The following is an 18,632-nucleotide window of genomic DNA, read 5'->3' on the forward strand; positions in this document are numbered from 1 at the left end:
AGGTATGTTTATTTATTTTATATTTGATTTTATTTTTTGTTCTTGCATAGTTATTATTACTATATACTATAGCCAGACCGTTTCTATTTCGTTAACGTATAATAAAAAAAGCGTAGGACCTAAGGAACTACCCTGAACAATTCCAAAATCAACTGCTCTTGTAACACTTTTAATTATTTGTACTTCAGTGTATTGGGTTGTATTGCTTAAATAGTTCTTAGACCAATTAATTATATGCTGTGCCGGTAATACCATTGTTATATAGAATTCTTAATAATAAATTTCCATCTACAAAGTCAAATGCTTTGGATAAATCAAAAAATATAATTCCAACTTTCTTTTTGCTGTCTAGTTTTTTCTCTGTATATGATATCATATCAAATACTGAAGTTGTTGTATTCAAATTTTTTCCAGATCCGTCTACTACTAATAATCCCCTCTATTATGTATATCGGTATCGGCCGATAAACGATAATTTATTGGCAAAATTTTGCGTTTGTATTACCAACATTGTTTATCGGTAAATTTTATCGGAGTCGGGAAAGCTTTTTTTTCCTGTATAGGAAACGTATTAGCTGGTATTATGAAAACGATAAATTGTCGATTTTTTTTTTGTAAAATTTTCATTTTATCAAGGAAACTGGTGTAATTACTTGCTTTTTTAAAATGTAAGCATTTTTTCTAAATTATTTTCTTTCAAAATGTTATTCATATATTTTATTTAGGAGTAAAATCGTAAGCAACAAAAAACAAATTGCGCGGTTAGTAGAAAAAATGAAAGAGGACTTAAACCTGGCAAGGAATGATAATCTGAATTTTTGGATAAACCTAAAAAATGTGTACATATTATATAAATAATAAAATAAAATAGGTACATAAACATACATTTTGTTGTCTAAATCCAATGGATTAGTTGAATCTCTTATATGTCGTCTTTGAATAGCTTGCGTTTCTTCACTTACTACCGTTTCTTCACTTTCAAAATATAATTCACGTGACATTTTCCCGATAATGTATATTTTTTATTTTACAAATTTAACAGAAAATAATTTGCTTACAACAACTTTTTAGCACATCAAAACCAAATTCAAAATAGTTTTAAAAATTTTTTGAAAATAACTTTTGAAAGAAAACAAATGTCATTAGAAAAAAAAACTTTTTCTCCAATTTACAGAAATTTGTATTTCATACAAAAATTTGTATGAAAAAGCTTCTTTTAATCGGTTGAAAGAAGAAACCCAAAACCGGTTGACAGAAGAAACCCAAAACCGATTAGAACTGCCGATAATATATCGGCCGATACCGATGTTCATAATAGAGGGGATATTATTTCTATTTAAGTAGTCCGATAAGTAATCATTAACTATGCTTTCAATTATTTTACTTATTATTGAAGATATGAGTATTGGTCTATAGCTGCTAGTATTACCCTCATTTTTCATCTTCGGTACCTTCACCACTTTATTTATTTTTAAAGGTTCAGGAAATATAACTTCAACAAATGAAGTATATATCAATGACGTCAAGTAAGGAGATAATTCACAGCATTTTTTGAATATTTCAGCACAAAAACCATCATTACCACAAGAGTTTGTATTTTCTAGTTTAGTTATGTATTTCTTTACAGTACGAATTAACATTTTCAAAACGAAACCTATAATTCGGTAATCTACTTTATACTAAAATTTCCGGTTTTATGTTTTTAGCTAATTCTTCACCTATAGTACATATATATGTACATAATTCTTCACCTATCTATAGTATACATATTGTGCTATAGAATTTATTAAAATTATTTAATTTGTCTATTTTTTCTTCGCTAGTCAAAGTGTTTTTAAAAAAGTTATGTTCATTATTTCGATTTTGATTTCGAGTTATAGTTATGGGTTTTTTTATTATCTCAAATTGTTTTTGGATTACCTTTACATTTGTCAAATTTTGTTCCATAACAGGCTTCTTCTTTTTTTTTCTTCTAAGACTTGTCAATTTATTTAGCCAATACTTATAATTTCTCTTTAAATAGTCATTTTCGAAATTTTTAGTTAACTTGTCATGTCAATAATTTTTAGTTTTTATTAATTCTATTACATCATAATCAATCTAAGGTTTGAAAATTATCATCAAATTTCATATTTGTCATTTGTACTCAATAAATTATGCTCTACATTAAAAATTTCACTCACTTTTAATTTATTACTCAATTTAACATAATCAATTCTCTCGTAAATTACACTTGCATTGCAGTTATACCTATTATTGTGTTGTAATTATTGGTGCAGGCATTTGTTTCTATAAACATTGCGTCATGGTATGATATATCATATTTTAATTGAATAAGATTTACATACATATGTTTAAGTTTATGTTGTTTGTTAGTATATGATCGATGCACGTGTTAGATGCACATAGGCGGTCGCGTTATTTGCTTGTTGCAGAAGAAGTAACCATTTCTTTTAATAAAGTTTTTATAATTTTCGACGTGCAAATCGTATTTATCGAGTTTATTAAAGTTAAAATCTCCTACTATTAAACAATTTTTGTGGTTCATTTTATTTAAAAATTCGTCAAGGGTTTTATAGAAACTGGCAATATATTGAACGTCTTGTATTGGTGGTCTATATAATATACATATGTACATGTGATATTATAGTCAAAGATATTTTTTAATTTTAAATTTATGTTTGTTAGGCTAGAAATATCACGCTATGTTTTATAAGTGATACTTTTATGAATAAAAATTCCTGCATCACAACCCCTTCTATTTTTCCTATATTAAAGTGCTTGGGGAATATCATGGTATCAGAATATCATCCCGTTCATCGTCTTTAATTCAAGTTTCAGTGAGCATTATGATATGGATAATACGTGGAACAGAATCAAGTATTAAATGTAAGTCGTCAGTTTTATTTCTTAAGCTTCTTATATTAATGTATAGAATTTTAAGTGAATTACTCTCATAAAAAATTAGTTTATTCAAATTATTTATAAACTTATTTTGGGGATCAAAAAGCAATATATAATTTTCCTGGCTATTAAATGACGTCATTGAAAGAATCTATATCGTAAATTTTAATAGTTTTTGACTTTTCTTTTTTTTTAATAAATATGTTGCCATCCCTTACCCATGCAAATTTAATTTTTGTGTTAGGATATCGACTTTTGTTGTAATCGTCAGGTAAATTAAAAAATTGTTTTCTTCTTTCCTCAAGCAAATTTCGGATAGAACTATAATATGAATTTTAAATAAAATATTTTTGTGTTTTTTTTTTAAATAATTTTATAGAAACACGACGAATAAAAGAACAGAAGTAAAAAAGTTGTTAGCTTAAAGTTATTTCAGGTTAGGTTAATCATGTTTTTCCTTGTACGTACTGCAGATTTTTGGTAGAGGTAGTACCTATTGTTTAAATAATTAGAGTAAAATGAAAATTATTATTTAAAACGAGAAAAAATAGGGCTTACGGTATTAACTCAGTTATACCCGCATGAATTTATTATCCTATGTACGAGTTAATATGCCTTGGCCGACTATGAGACTTACCGTTACCTTAAGTTGCCGTATTACTATATTCGTTTATGAGAAATTTTAGCACTATGATTTCAATATTTTATAAGATATGGCCAAACTACTATTAAAGTTGTTGGCAGCAACTACAAGCAGTCAAGAAATTTAAATGATTTTTATTACACATAACATTGATTTCACGAAACTTCTATATTGTAGGTATAATAATTTTTAAGATAATGCCAAATAACTTTTGGAGTTTTATGACATGATATATAACCAAATTACTTTTCAAGTTATATATCTGCTACCAGTAGGAGCCAAGCAATTTCAACGACTTTTCGACATTGGTCCTGATAATATATTCGCTTGTGTGAAATTTCAATGTTATAGCTTCAATAGTTTCTGAGATATAGCCAAATAAATTTGAAAGTTGTATCGTAAGTACCCGAACCGATATCTCGATCATAACCAATTTAGATAGCTTTCTGGCATTTACTCTAACAAATCATTTGTAAAAATTTCATGAACTTAGCTCAATTAGTTTTTGAGTTATCGTTATGGCGGATGGACGGATTGACGGACAGACGGACAGACGAACAGACAACTCAGAATTAGAACATTGTTTCTTTGCGTTACAAACGGCAAGGCAAATTTAGTATACCCTTCGAACATACGCTCGTATGGGTATGAAAATTTTAGTGTAAGAATCAAATATTAAAAATTTTAAAAGATTAATTAATTTTGAATCATCAATTATAGCAAATCGGTAAAATTAAAAAAGCTTTTGTGAATATTTTCTGTGTACATAGATGTTTTTGTATTCATGTAATCAAAAATTAAAAACATAATATCAAAACTGTTATACATAAAAGAGTGAAAGTTAAAAAATAAAAGTTGAAAAAGTAAAAAAAAAAAGTTGAAAAAGTACAAGTTAAAAAATTTTCTAAATTTAAAAGCAAAAGAAATTTCGAAATTATTAAACTATAAAAGTGAAGTGTCAAAATTTTTATACAAAAATATTAATGTAAAAAAATATACTAGATAATAAATCATTGAAATCTATCTCAAAATAACATTCAATCTTTTGACAAATTTCAAGTTATTGATAGTAATTGAAAGCGATTGAAAAACAAATATAGAAATTTTCGCAAGCTTAAAATGTGAATAATTAAATAAATTCAAATATTATTCCAAATGAGTAATGTTTTAAATTTTTTGTGTTTACTCTTAGAACTAATTATTTTTTCACTTATTTAGATTGTGATCAATTTTAATTTGCCTCGATTCAAAATAAATTTGGGATTGAAATGGTGTCAATTTGCAAAAGGTTTTGCAATTAATATATCCTCATCTTTATATTAGCCTGTAGTTTGCTAACCATTTGCAGAATAATATCTCCTGGATTTGCGAGGTTAGGTGGGAGGCCTGCTCGAGCCACGTTGTTTTTAATAGGTTGTTACTGAGGAGTATTAATTAGGCTTTCAAAATTATTGAACTTGGTTTCCTGTTCCACAACCTCCAGTCGTTAATAGCCATATGACTTATAAACGAATATGAAATATCCAATAATAAGAATATAAATATGTAAGCGATATCTACCAAAGTGTCGGAAGAGGAGTCGCCACGGAAGTCGGCGTTCAAGACGTTTACGGCTGAATGTTCAAGACATTCAAAGAAGTCGCCAGTGACAAAAAAAATATAGTTTAGCGAAATTGAGGAAACCGTTTGTCAAGAAAAAACAGAGAAGGTTTTATAGAAAGAAGGTCTGAAGACAACAAATGTAAAACCTCTGAAGGTAAGTAAAAGGCCCATTACATCAGGAAAGGCACCAATGGACGATTCGCGTATAAGTGACTTAGAGAACCTCTGTAAGGAGCTTAAAGAAGAGATCTGCAAACTTAAGGCAGAAAATTTTAGATTATTGGGATAGCAAAATGCAGTTTCAAGTGGCAAACAGTTGGCTAGAACTCCATCACTCAAAAGAAAATTTTATTTTTATTTTTTTTTATTTATTTTATTTTTTATTTATTTACACCAAACAAGGTGCTAACATAATTTATATTAATTTACAAAAAAGAAACTTATTACATACAAAATACAAAAAAAATTGCTTATGCTTAATACAGGAAACAAGAAAAAAAAAAATATTACTAATATTTAACCTACAAACAATAAATACATAACTGCTGATGCAGCAAAATTAGAAATTTTAAGTATAACAAACAAAAGTGAATCAAAAGAAAAAACACAAATTATAACAAAGTACAATATAGTGTAATATGATATTATAAAAAATTTACTAAAAAAAGTCAAAAATGTTTCTACTTATGACAATAAAAAAAACTATAATTAGGTCAATGAATTACTTAAAAATTGTGGTAGGTTATGGTTAGTATAAAGTGTCAAGAATTTTTTTTTTGAAAGTGTTCTTGGAATATGTAGGTGAAAAAAGATAGCTAAAACGATTGAATACAGTACAACACCTATTAATGGGCTCATTTTTACCATATTCAGTTCTATGTGTCTGTTCTTTTAGAAATTTAGTGTGTCTAGTAGGCCTGACGTCATTATTGATAATCATTTTTCTTTTAATGAATTCGACATTTATAACGCCAGTTATAACGTCAAACGTGAAACACGGAGAAAGCATAGAACGGCGAGATTCAAGGCTAATCATATTTAGGGACTGCAGCCTAACTTTGTAGGAAGGGATACTGTGAAAGTCATGTGGATCGTAAAGATTTCTTAAAGCAAAAAGGAGAAATTGTTTTTGGACGGATTCAATTCTATTACTATGTGTTACAAAAGCGGGATCCCAAATAATACTGCCGTATTCTAAAATAGAGCGAACCAGAGAACAATAAAGTGATTTTGTAACACAGATATTGTCAAATTCTCTGGCTCTACGCTTTATGAATCCCAGCATCTTGTTTGCTTTGTAAATCATATAATCATAATGTGCATTAAAATTTAATTTGCTATCTAGAATGATACCTAAGTCAGTTATGTGGTCGACGCGTTCTAAGGTGGAGTTTTGAAGAGAATAATTTTGGCAAACGATTGAACGCTTTCGTGAAAAGCTGATAATATAACATTTTTTAACATTAAGGTCTAATTTATTAGCAATGCACCAGTTATCAAGAAGTACTAATTTCGTTTGTAGGTAGTTAGTATCAGATATATCATTTATAACGTGGCACATTTTTAAATCATCAGCGTAGGTTAGATGAGAAATACCCGATAGACAATGAGAGAGGTCAGAAATAAAGACATTGAAAAAAATAGGGCCTAGATGACTTCCTTGAGGAACACCGGAATGAACGCGAATAGGTTTAGATTTAATCCCCTGGAATTTAACGAATTGGGTTCTCCCCGAGAAGTACGATTTGAGCCAACCTAGTAGAGGGAACTTAAAACCAAAATTAACTAGTTTACGCTCCAAGGTATTGTGATCGATGCGGTCAAAAGCTTTACTGAAATCCGTATATATTATATCAACTTGAAAACCTTTTTCCATTAATGAAAGAACGTCAGATGTGAAAACTGTAAAATTTGAGGTTGTCGAGCGACCAGTTCTAAAACCATGTTGCTCGTTATTTAATAATGGATTGATGACCGGTGCAAGTATATTAGTAACTAATTTTTCAAATAATTTTGGGATAGCAGACTGAATAGCAATACCTCTGTAGTTTTCTATCGCTGTTTTGTCACCTTTTTTGTGAATTGGTATCAGATACGAATTTTTCCAAGCTGATGGAAAAACTCCGGTGGATATAGATATGTTAAATATTGAAGTAAGAGGGTTTGACAAGGTGTAGCGACAATTGTAAAGAAATATTGGTGGCAGAAGGTCAGGACCAGATCCCTTCTTAACGTCTAGACTACTGATGCCCTGAAAAACATTTTCTACCGATAAATGAAAGTATTCGAAAAGCGGGTTGGTATTATTAACAAGGGGTGCAGGATTGAAATTAACATTATTAGAGGGTAACTCAGGGCGATAAATTTGTTGGAAGTTGTCAGCAAAAAAGTTACAAATTTCCGTGGGAGATGAAGACATTCTGCCATTCATACACATCGAAATCGGGTAACCTGATGATTTACGTTTAGTATTAATGAAGTCGAAAAACTTTTTAGGGTTGCTCATTATTGAGTTACCGATATTTTGGACATAATTATCATATGCCTCGTTTCCCTTAATCTTAAATTCATTCGCCAACTCATTATAATCATTTATAAGTGAGTTGTTGTCATTACCAGAGTGCTTAATTTTATGGTGCAATTTATTTCTCCGCTTGCGTAAATGTCTTAAATTACGGTCTAACCAAGGTTCTTTTAATTTGTCTTTTCTACGGATTTTCGGAATATGGTTGTCAATTATTTCAAAGATAATGGAATAAAAATCATAGATAATATTATCTAAATTATGCTGCTCCAACAACGTTTCCCAATCAATTATACTAAGGGCATAATTGATACCGTGGTAATCAGCGTTCATAAAATCATATACAATTTCGTTATTGTAAGTATTTGAGAATTTATGGTTGGAATAGGGTAGTTCTAAAACCAACGCGTTGTGATGGATTGAGTTTCGGAAAAGATTTTTTTCGTCAGTGGCAGAACGAACATTAATGGTGTCATAAGCATTAGAAAATGCTAAATCCAACCAATTACCTCTACTGTTGGGGTAACGAAAAACCTGGTGTAAGTCGTTCCCATAAAAAGTACTAATAAGGTCAAAATTTATGTCATCCATGAAATTGATAGGAAGAAGTTGGTTATCAAAATCATCGATGACAAAAGATAATGATGGTCGATTGAAATCACCCAAAATTACAATATTATCATCCTCATTCATAATTGTGAATATATCGTTACATATTGCAAAGAAATTATTGTATGAGGACTCGTCAGAATTTGGGGGAAAGTAGACCACACCTATGTAGGTATAATTTTTACCTGAGTGAACTTTAATAAATTGATGGTCAAAAGTTGAAAAAACCCTAGAAGATACCAATTGACTTGGTACATGATTATTGGTGGCGATTAAAACTCCGCCCCCTCTAGATTGACCCGTGGAATTATAATCACGGTCATTTCTATATACGGACCAAGTGCTATCAAGTATTTCTTCATTTTTGAATGAATCGTTTAACCAGGTTTCAGTGAAGACTAGAATATTAAATCAGTATCATACGCGAATTATATAGAGAGCGAATCCCTTCACTAAAAAAAGCAGATGGATCATGGGAAAGTTCCGCTACTTAGAAAGTAGCGGAACTTATTATGATAGGAAATCCCGGAAACCCTTAAATGAGGCAAAATCACATAGACCAATTTTTCTACTACCAATGATATCAAAACCTTTTGTAAAAATTGTTGTTAACAAGGCTGATGCTTATAATAGAAAATAAGAAACTGATTCCAAACCATCAGTTCGGTTTTTGGAACAAAGCATTCAGCAATTTACCCAGTGCAAAAGGTGTTAGAGGAATACCCAATATGTTCGACAATATTTCTGGACGTGGCCAATGCTTTCGATAAAGTTTGGTACGACGGTTTATTATTTAAACTTAAGAAATTGGTACCTTTCCAATTCCTGGAGTTACTTGAATCACGCTTAGGGAAATTAGGACTGGTGTGCCTTAAGGCAGTTTTCTGGGTCTATATTATACGTCCTTTATACAAGCGATTTTCCAGATTTAGATGGTGTAACTTTTACTACGTTTGTCGACTACACAGTACTACTGGCAGTGAGGTCAAGTGTTGAAGTTTCGGAAAAAAAGTTACAGGATGCAAGTAACAATATAAGCAAATGAAGAAATAAGGCTAAATGAAAGCAAATCTGTATATATGAATTTCACAAACAAAAGTTTAGTGAACCCACCACCATTGAATTTGAATGGTGCTAAAGTATCAATTCAAAAAACACGCTTAGTATTCTTAAAATTATATTCTTAAAACACAAAATACTTAGGTATGACTTTGGATGTCAAGCTCAGATAGAAAGAACATGTAAAGAAGAAAAGAATAGAATTAGAAAACAAATATAGAGAAAACTATTGGCTCCTAGGTGGTGGGTCTGGATTGCCAACATACAATAACGTGTTTATATAAAACCAAATGATAAGCTATTGGGTGATACCAAGCAAACACACATCAAATAAATACGAATTTTCCAGAACAAGGTCCTTCGTAATATGGTGGGTGCTCCCTGGTATGTGCGCGATAGTGATATATAGGGATCTGGGTGTCCTCCAAGTAAGTAAGTAGATAAGGAACTGTGCCATGAAACATAGGGCGCAAACATAGGGGCAATGTTGAGGCCTCACGAGTTATAGAAGGAAAGGTTTAGACAAAAAGACTAAAGCGAACGAGAACTCTCGAATAAGCCTAAAGTGCTGTGACAGCACTTCTGTGCCTTTCTTCACAGGATATACACGCAAAAACACGATAGAGCAAAACTATTGGCTAGTCAGTTTGATTAATTTCAGGAGTTTATGATCATCCAAGTCTGTTTTACGTTGGGTTAAAGTCCCCCATTATTGACAGGTCTGATGACAGATTGAGTTCGCTTATCACTGTTCTTCGATGATTTTTAACACTTGTATTTAAAAGCAAAAGCAGAAAAAAAAGAAATGATTTAATTTCTTTTTTTAATTTTTGTTTTTATTCTCCATTTTTAATTTCTACGAATTTTTTATTTTGTACATCAACACACTTGATGTGGTAGGAACGCTGCAAAAATCCACCGCAATCACAAAACGAACCTTTTCAGTAAGTTTTTTTACATTTAGTGCATTATTTAACCATTTTACAACAAATATAGAAGAATGAAAGAAAAAAGTAAAAATCGATGCATATTCAATATTGTTTTTCCCTTCTTTTATTAACTTCTTATGCTGGCTAATAAATAAAAATAGAGTACGATTATTTTTTTTTTCTTTTTTATTAAGTTCATTCCAATATAGTTGATGATTCAAAAATGTTTGGATAAATTAAAAATATATTTTAAATATATTTAAATAAAATACGTGTATCCATTCTGAACTCAATGTAAAAAAAAAGTCAAAAGGCCAAATTCAATGTCAAAAGACTTTATGATTTGATTATATGTGAACACCTTATTGTATATTGACAATCCAGACCTACGACCTAGGAGCCATTAGTCTTCCTTGTATTTGTTTTCTAATTCTATTATTTTCCTCTCTAAATGTTTTTTCCATCTGAGCTTTACGTCCACAGTTATACCTAGGTATTTCGCTCTGTTTTGGATTGATAATTTAGCACCATTCAAACTCAATTGTGGTGGTCTTATTAAATTTTTGTTTGTGAAATTTACATATACAGGTTTACTTTCATTAAGCCTTACTTTTCTTGTATTTGCCCATTAACTTACCTGCTTCCTGTAATTTTATGGTCGATTCTTCAGCATTAGATCCCACTGCTAATATTAATATTATTTCCCACTACTTTATCTTTAGCAAATGTAGCCAAAGTTTCATCATATAGTCAAATTTTGGACCTCAAATAATTTTGGGATAGAAAAGTTACTAAAATTACTAAAGTCACATGCGTGTCGTAGTCATTTGTCGTGGCGGCTCTGGTTCTGCGAGTTTCAGCCTGATATTTACACGTCAGCTAATGATAAGCGTCCCAGGTCAGGATGAAACATCATATGCCGATGACTGGGTAGATAAGGGCGGGCTTAGTCATTAATATGCGAACTCTGGATATCATGTGCCCTCCACTTTTAATTATTTTTCCTCCTTAATTATATGCCCTCCTTTTCTACATTATTTCTTATTCTGGTGATTCACTTTATCGATTTATTAGTACTCTTCGTTGCTTTTCACAACGAATAATACGTTTCTTTAGTAGTTCTCGTATGCTTGCCTTTTATATAATTATCATATGATACTTATTTAAAATTATTCTAATTTTAATTATTAAAATTTTCTATTTTCCTTTTGAGTATTTAAGAAGTCAAATATTTATTATTAAAGTCTATTTACGTTTGAATGCAGAGAATCTTGTATTTTTCCTTCCGAACTTCGTTGGCATCAGTACGCCAATAAGTCAGTAGAATGACAGAATTAATCAACTGCCGAATCACATCTAAATCCTTCCCCAAAAGTGTTCCTGGCAACAGAAATACATCGATAGTTTTAGCTTTAAGGAAAACCTCCTATTCGTGCTTTCTACTTAAAACGCCATTAGCATTCCGCGTGGAAATTCGTATTTTATTTACTGACGTTTTCCGAAATTGCTTCAGGGTTGCTAAATTTACTAGACGTTAGTGTAGCTTTTTTCTATAGTAATTGGTTTCAGTGAGATCTTGCCAATTCTTTGCATCACGTCTTGCATTGTTTCAATTATGCTACCGTCAATTTTTTTAGGTTTTTGCATTGTATTATTGTCAATTTCCTATTATTCATGCCTTTCTTAGGTCTTTTATCTATTAATTTTGTGACATTTTGGAAGCAACTTGTAAGTATGTAACACCATTTTTACCTTATTTGATATAAAAGCATTAATCGTTCTTGGAGTTCGTTCATGATTACCAAAAACCCGTTTAGGCCAATTCCTTTTCATTCTCTTTTTTTGTAATTCCTTAGCCACAAAACAGCCTCGGTATCTAGTAGGGTGTGCCTCGTTGCAGTTTGCGAACTTTGCCTAAAAATGATCTTTCTTATTATATTCTGTCGTCATGTGATTACTGGCATTCAACACATTTAGTCCCTCTTTGGCAAAATCTTTGTGCATGACCGAACCTCTGGCATCCCTTGCATTGCGGGACGGATCCACTATTTCTAAGAGGGTCAATTTTTACTCTCATGTGCTGAAGATATTCTATTTTACATATTTTATTTATGTCTTCGTTGTAATCGAAAGACAACATAAAAATGGGCAACTTTTTAATAGTATTTGCGTAATTTTCTTTTAGTTTTTTAATGTTATTTATAACATCTACCCATTTGAATCCCCCTCAGCTAGGCTAGATTGTAGATTCTAAGGGAACCGAGTGGGACAGGAGCATCCTCCCAAGCCACCGCAGCCATTTTTGACTTATTGTAGGCACCCCACCCTTCCGTCTAGGGACAACTGTTCCTGAACATTTAGGGACCCATGCCCAAGACAATTACGATGCCGAACAGCCAGTGCCGGACAGTCGCAGGGAATGTGCACGGCGGTCTCATCGCCACCCCCACAAAATCTGCACAGGGGGGAGCCCGACTTCCCCAGCCTATGCTGGTGGTACTTCACCGGGCAGTGCCCCGTGAAGAAATTCGCAATAGTGCAAACCCGGCTCCTGCTCATCCTCAGCAACTCCGCGGCGAATCCGCCGGAGCACGCCGGAAGAAACACTTTCGCATGACGGTACCCTTTCGTGTCCCGCCAGTTACGGCCGCATTCCACCGCGAGTAGGCAGGCAAGCCTGGCCCCCACGGCGGAAGAAGGCAGACTGCAAAAAGGCAGCGGCTGCACAAAGGCAGCCCCAGATCCCCTCCGCGCCAACACATCGGCAACTTCGTTGCCCGCATGACCACTATGGCCCGGCACCCAAATGAGAATCACTCTGTTCTCCGATGCCTATTCCCTAAGTGCAGCAAGGCAGCTCCAGACCAGCTTGGATGTAACCTGAGCTGAACGGAGGGCCAGCAGGGCAGCCCTGCTGTCTGAGAACACATAGATGGTGCGGTTTCTATACCCGCTTTCCAAATTGATTCTCAGACAGGTCTCTATTGCATGTATTTCGGCCTGGAACACTGTGCAATACGGGTCAAGGGTTGCATATATACGCGTATCCGGACTTTGTATACGCCCGAACCCACACCCGACTCCGTTTTGGACCCGTCCGCACACCACACGCTCGAACCCGACCTAAGTACCGGACCACCCCGATCCCACGTCCATCGATCGGGAAACAGAACCCTGTACCTGTGGTCGAAGTTGTACCGCGGCAGACAGGTATCTGACATGGTTATCCTTAGAATCGGATCGCCCTCAATGAAGTCTCTGTGAGTTCTGTGGGCCAACTTCAGCCCTGCCCCGTCCTCGCCAGAGAGAGGTCGGTAAGTCACCAGCCCAGCTTCTCTCAATATATGGAGGTGCAGTGGCGGCAATCCGGTCATCACCTCCAATGCAGCGGTGGAAGCAGTCCGCATCGCCCCGGTCACTCCCAGGCAGGCCAGCCTCTGTAGCTTTTCCAGCTTGGCCCCCACACCCGCCTGCTGAGCCTTACGGCACCATACAATCGACGCATAGGTGACGATAGGCCTAGCAAGGGCCGTATATAGCCACAGTGCTATTCTGGGACTAATTCCCCAGGTCCCCCCGATGAAGCTCCTACACGTCCACAAGGCCGCCGTAGCTCTCTCGATAACTCCATCGATATGGGTATTCCAAGAGAGACGATCATCCAGGGTTACCCCCAGAGACTTCACCTCCCTCGAGTAACTAATACGTTCACCAAACAGAATTAGGCTCGTTAATCTGTCCCTGCTTTTGCGTCTGGTGAAGGCGACCAAAGTGCTCTTGCTTGGATTTATATTTAACTCAACGCCTTTGCACCACCTTTCCACAACACGTAAATTTTGCTGTAGAAGATCAGAAATAGTGCTCTCAAATTTTCCCCGCACGACGAAGGCCACATCGTCAGCGTATCCCCAGACACGCGCCCCGGAGCCCCTGAGAGCAGCGATTAGATCATCCACTACAATGGACCACAGGAGGGGCGAAAGAACCCCGCCCTGCGGACATCCTTTTGCAGCGGAGATGAAGAGTATATCGTCAGCTATGGTGGACTTAATAATTCTATCCTGTAGCATCCGATTGACCCATCTGCTAAACGTCGCATCAATCCCTCGTTTGTGCAACGACTCACAGATGACATGATATGGGGTGTTGTCAAAAGCTCCCTCTATATCAAGGAAGCAGCCAACTGCCACCTCCCGCACTTCCAGTAAGTTTTCAAGGACCACCACCAGACTCTGCAGAGCGAGTACAGTAGACCTTCCCGACTGATAGGCGTACTGAGATTCATGCAAGGGATTGCTTCCCAGTGCATCGTCCCGTATAAATCTATCAATCACTTTTTCCATTGTTTTCAATAGAAAAGAAATAAGGCTGATTGAACGGAAAGACCTTGGGTGGTTGCTTGGTCGCTTACCCACCTTCGGAATATACGTCACTTTAGCCACCCTCCATGCCTGAGGGATGTAACCCCACGCATAGCTGGCACGAAAAATTTCCAACAGTGCTCTAGCGATATGTTCGAAACCCCTCTGCAAAAATGCAGGATATATCCCGTCATCACCTGGAGATTTGAAGGGCCTGAAAGAGAATACAGGCCATCTAATCCTGCCCATCGTGAAGACTAGACGGGATCGTTGCCAGTCATCCCTCCTGGGCCAGGATGCCCTCGGTTCGATGACTGCATTTGAGTGATTCCGAAGAATCTCCGAGTCAGGAAAGTGCGTTGACGCCATAAGCTTCAACGTCTGCTTTCCGTTCTCAGTCATGGAGCCATCAGGACGTTCCATTAGGCCCAACCCGCTAGCATACTTTTTGGAAAGCACCCTGTGAAGACGCGCACTGCTGGGGAGTTCATCAATGCCCTTGCAGAACGCCCTCCACGAGATTCTCTTCGCTTTCCTAATTTCTTTATTGTATTTTGTGAGTGAGGCCTTATACTCTTCCCACGAACCTGACGCCTTGGCCTTATTGAATAGCTTTCTGGTCTTTAGTCTAAGCCTTGAAAGCTCTTCATTCCACCACGGGCACTTCCTATTGCTCCGCCTCGGCTTAGCACGGCAGCTCCCGTGATAGCAATATATATTCTGCCAGGCCCCCGGAGACCATGATATCAAACCTAATCTGCCTATGATCGGACATGGATGTCTCATTTGAGACATGCCATCCACCAACCCTACTGCCGATAAATTCAGTGCAAGGGGTGATGTCAAGGACCTCTTCCCTAATTGCATTTATGAATGTCGGCCTATTGCCCTCATTCATAATCATTAATTTATTGCTATATATAAATTCAAGTAGGCACTCACCTCTTTTGTTTATATTGCTGCTTCCCCAGACGGTGTGGTGGGCATTGTCATCACATCCTATTATAAGTTGGAAGTTCCTCCTTCCACAAAAGTTCACTAGATCCTTCAGTTGCTCGTCCGGGTGGGCAGTGTCCCCCGGGAGGTAGGATGAGCACACAATGAACTCTGTCCAGCCCCCGCAGGACTTCACCTTCACCAACGCAGCTACCTGATCCTTAGAACAGTAATCTGGAATGGGAAAATACGTTAGCCTTTTACTAAACAAGATGCAAGCCCTAGGCCTGCCCCCAGTTGTATTACCATACAATAGCTCACCTGTTAGGCCCTTAACCTGATCCTTCACTATGTAAGGCTCTTGGATAAGGGCGATATCGAGGTGATCCTTCATAAATCTATGAGCCAGAACATCAGTAGATGCCCTAGCATGCTGTAGATTTATTTGGATGCACCTCACAGCCATATTATTTCCTCCGGCTCTTGTCTATGGGCTTTGGCCCTTTAGACAAAGGCTTTACATGAGCCTTACCTCCCATTGCCGCCTTTTTACACATCTTGGTGGGCGCCTGCCCTGCCACAGCCTCTTTTGCAGTCCCAGGTGCCACGCTAGCCCCTCCAACAGCAAATACCGAAGCAGTTCCGGGCTTCCCAATGGGCTTGAGCCCTTTTGGTTCCCCCGGGATGCTTGTACTTGGCGTGCTGGTCGATGGTCCTTCCGTTTCCCTTGCCGCCATTTTCGGAGCGACTTCAGACTTTCTAATGAGTTTTGGCTCTTTTGGTTGACCTGAAGTGCTCGTCGTTGTCGCGGTGGGCACTGGTTTTTTATTTTGTCCTGCCCTGCCGCCAGCACCTTGAGAGGATTTTCTTCCTTTAACCCGAACGGTAACACGGAAGAAGTTCAGGAAAAGTCGGAACTCCGCTTTCCGTAGATCTTCCAATCCGGAATCATCCACGGAAAAGGTGATGGAGCAGCCCCCGTCCTTTTCCTTATCCATCCTCAGCACCCTCCAGGAACTTATCTTGAGGCTGGGATTTTGCTTCCCTATCCTACTTAGAAATTTGTCCCTGGAGAGACTAACGGTTGTCTCGTCCTTTGGTACGTAGGTGACGCAGACATGCTGTTTGGGCATGTCGCCGCCATCCACTTCCACGACATCGCAATCGTCCCAAGGCTTTATCTTCCTGCAGACACTGGTTATCCGCTCCCTGGTGTTTTGATTGTTGCATGTTGCTGCAGTGAATTGTGGATGAGAGTCCACAACCCTATCCATTTCATCCATGATGGCTACTTTGATTTTCCCCATCTGGACTTCGGATATCCTTTCCTTTTAGCTAGGCTAACATTTAATATCTTGTGACTTACATGACGGATGTAGGTTTCTGACCATTACTTTAATTGGCCTCGTCAACTTATTTTCATAAGTATGCGATTCCAATTTAGCCTTATTACTCGTAACAGCTTTAGTTTTTAGTTATTGCTGTCCCAGCAATCTGAAATTTTCAGCCTTAGTTTACAGATCTCTTCGTTTAGCTCTTTACAGAGGTTCTCCAAGTCGCTTATACGCGAATCGACTATTGGTGCCTTTCCTGATGTAGTGGGCCTTTTATTAACCTTCAGAGGTTTTACTTTTGTTGTCATATTCAGACCTTCTTTCTATATAACCTTGTATGGTTTTTCTTCTAACTTTACCCATAGGAATAAACATTGCGACCCTTGACCTCTTGTCAAACGGTCTACTCAATTTCGATCCTTCTTTTTGTCACTAGTGACTTCTTTGAGCGACTTGAACATTCAGCCAAGCCCTCGCCGTCTGCCTTGACCTCTGCCGACACTTTGGTAGATATCGTTTACACATTTATATTCTTAGTATTGAATACTTCATATTTGTTTATAAGTTATATGGCTATTAACTCAGCCAGAGTTTCTTCCACTGTCGTCCCTCTGTGATTAGACGCAGACCAGCAAGTCGCCCATTCTGAATCAGACGCGCCTGGATCTTGTCTTTTTGTCCGAATTGTGGTGAACTCGTACTACGAGCGTGCCTGCTGTGCGTATTTTTACTCCCCAATCCACCGGGGTATCATGAATCATTTATGATAATTGAAGCAGAAGAAAATTTTGATGACAATTGTAAAGTTAATACGAACTCAATAAATGAGCTAATGTCCTTCGACGTTTCAAATTTTAATCTAGCCAAAATAGCAACACTCCTCAAAATCATGTCAGTAATAATAGATATCAGACTTGCGGAGGAATTTGAATCGAAGCAAATATATATTCTAATAAAATAAAATCAAAATATAGTAGAAGAAAATAAAAGCTTGAAAAAACGACTGGAGGTTGTGGAACAGCAATACAGAGATTTGAAAGCCAAATTAAATAATTTGGAAAGCTTAATTAATACTTCTGAGCAACAACTTATAAAAAACGACGTGGCTCGAGCAGCCCTCCCACCTAACCTCGCAAATCTAAGAGATATTATTCTGCAAATGGTTAGCAAACTACAGGCTAATATAAAAGATGAAGATATATTAATTGCCAAAGCAGACAGCTTATATGCCCTTGAGTTCCGCACCAACGAAGCGAAAATGGAATTTTGGATAAGAAAGCGGAAGCTTTTGTAGCACAGAGCTGCGTGTTGAAACTGTGAACAGGCAAATATATGTATGTGCGTCACCAATTGACACCATTTCAATCCCACTTTTACTTTGCAAATTAAAATTGATCACAATCTAAGTAACTAAAAAAAATAATTAGTTCTAAGAGTAAACACAACAAATTTTAAAAGTTACTCATTTGGTATAATATTTGAGTTTATTTAATTATTCACATTTTAAGCTTGCAAAAATTTCTATATTTGTTTTTCCTTTTCAATTACTAAAAATAACTTGAAATTTGTCAAAAGATTGATAAAAGATTGATAACTTCGAAATTTCTTTTGCTTCAAAATTTGGAACACTTTTTAATTTTTACTTTTTTGTATAACAGTTTTGATATTTCATTTTTGATTTAACTTCGAAAATAATTTTGCTATTTCATACACAAAACCTTTTAGCTTTAA

At 36.0% G+C, this 18,632-nt stretch overlaps 1 protein-coding gene across 1 annotated transcript; it reads right to left on the reverse strand.

Moving 5' to 3' along the window:
- Positions 1-226: 226 nt before the first annotated feature.
- On the reverse strand, positions 227-12,103 carry LOC129616025 (uncharacterized). The gene is made up of 6 exons (XM_055531452.1): positions 12,023-12,103; positions 10,908-10,977; positions 6,983-8,680; positions 1,385-1,654; positions 793-828; positions 227-360 (listed from the first exon to the last, which is right to left on the reverse strand). The coding sequence occupies exons 1-6, from the start codon at positions 12,101-12,103 to the stop codon at positions 227-229; spliced, it is 2,289 nt and encodes a 762-aa protein (XP_055387427.1).
- Positions 12,104-18,632: the final 6,529 nt, after the last annotated feature.

This window comes from Condylostylus longicornis, unplaced genomic scaffold (genome assembly GCF_029603195.1).
Source record: "Condylostylus longicornis isolate FDR11 unplaced genomic scaffold, ASM2960319v2 ptg000159l, whole genome shotgun sequence".
In the NCBI taxonomy this organism is placed as follows: domain Eukaryota; kingdom Metazoa; phylum Arthropoda; class Insecta; order Diptera; family Dolichopodidae; genus Condylostylus; species Condylostylus longicornis.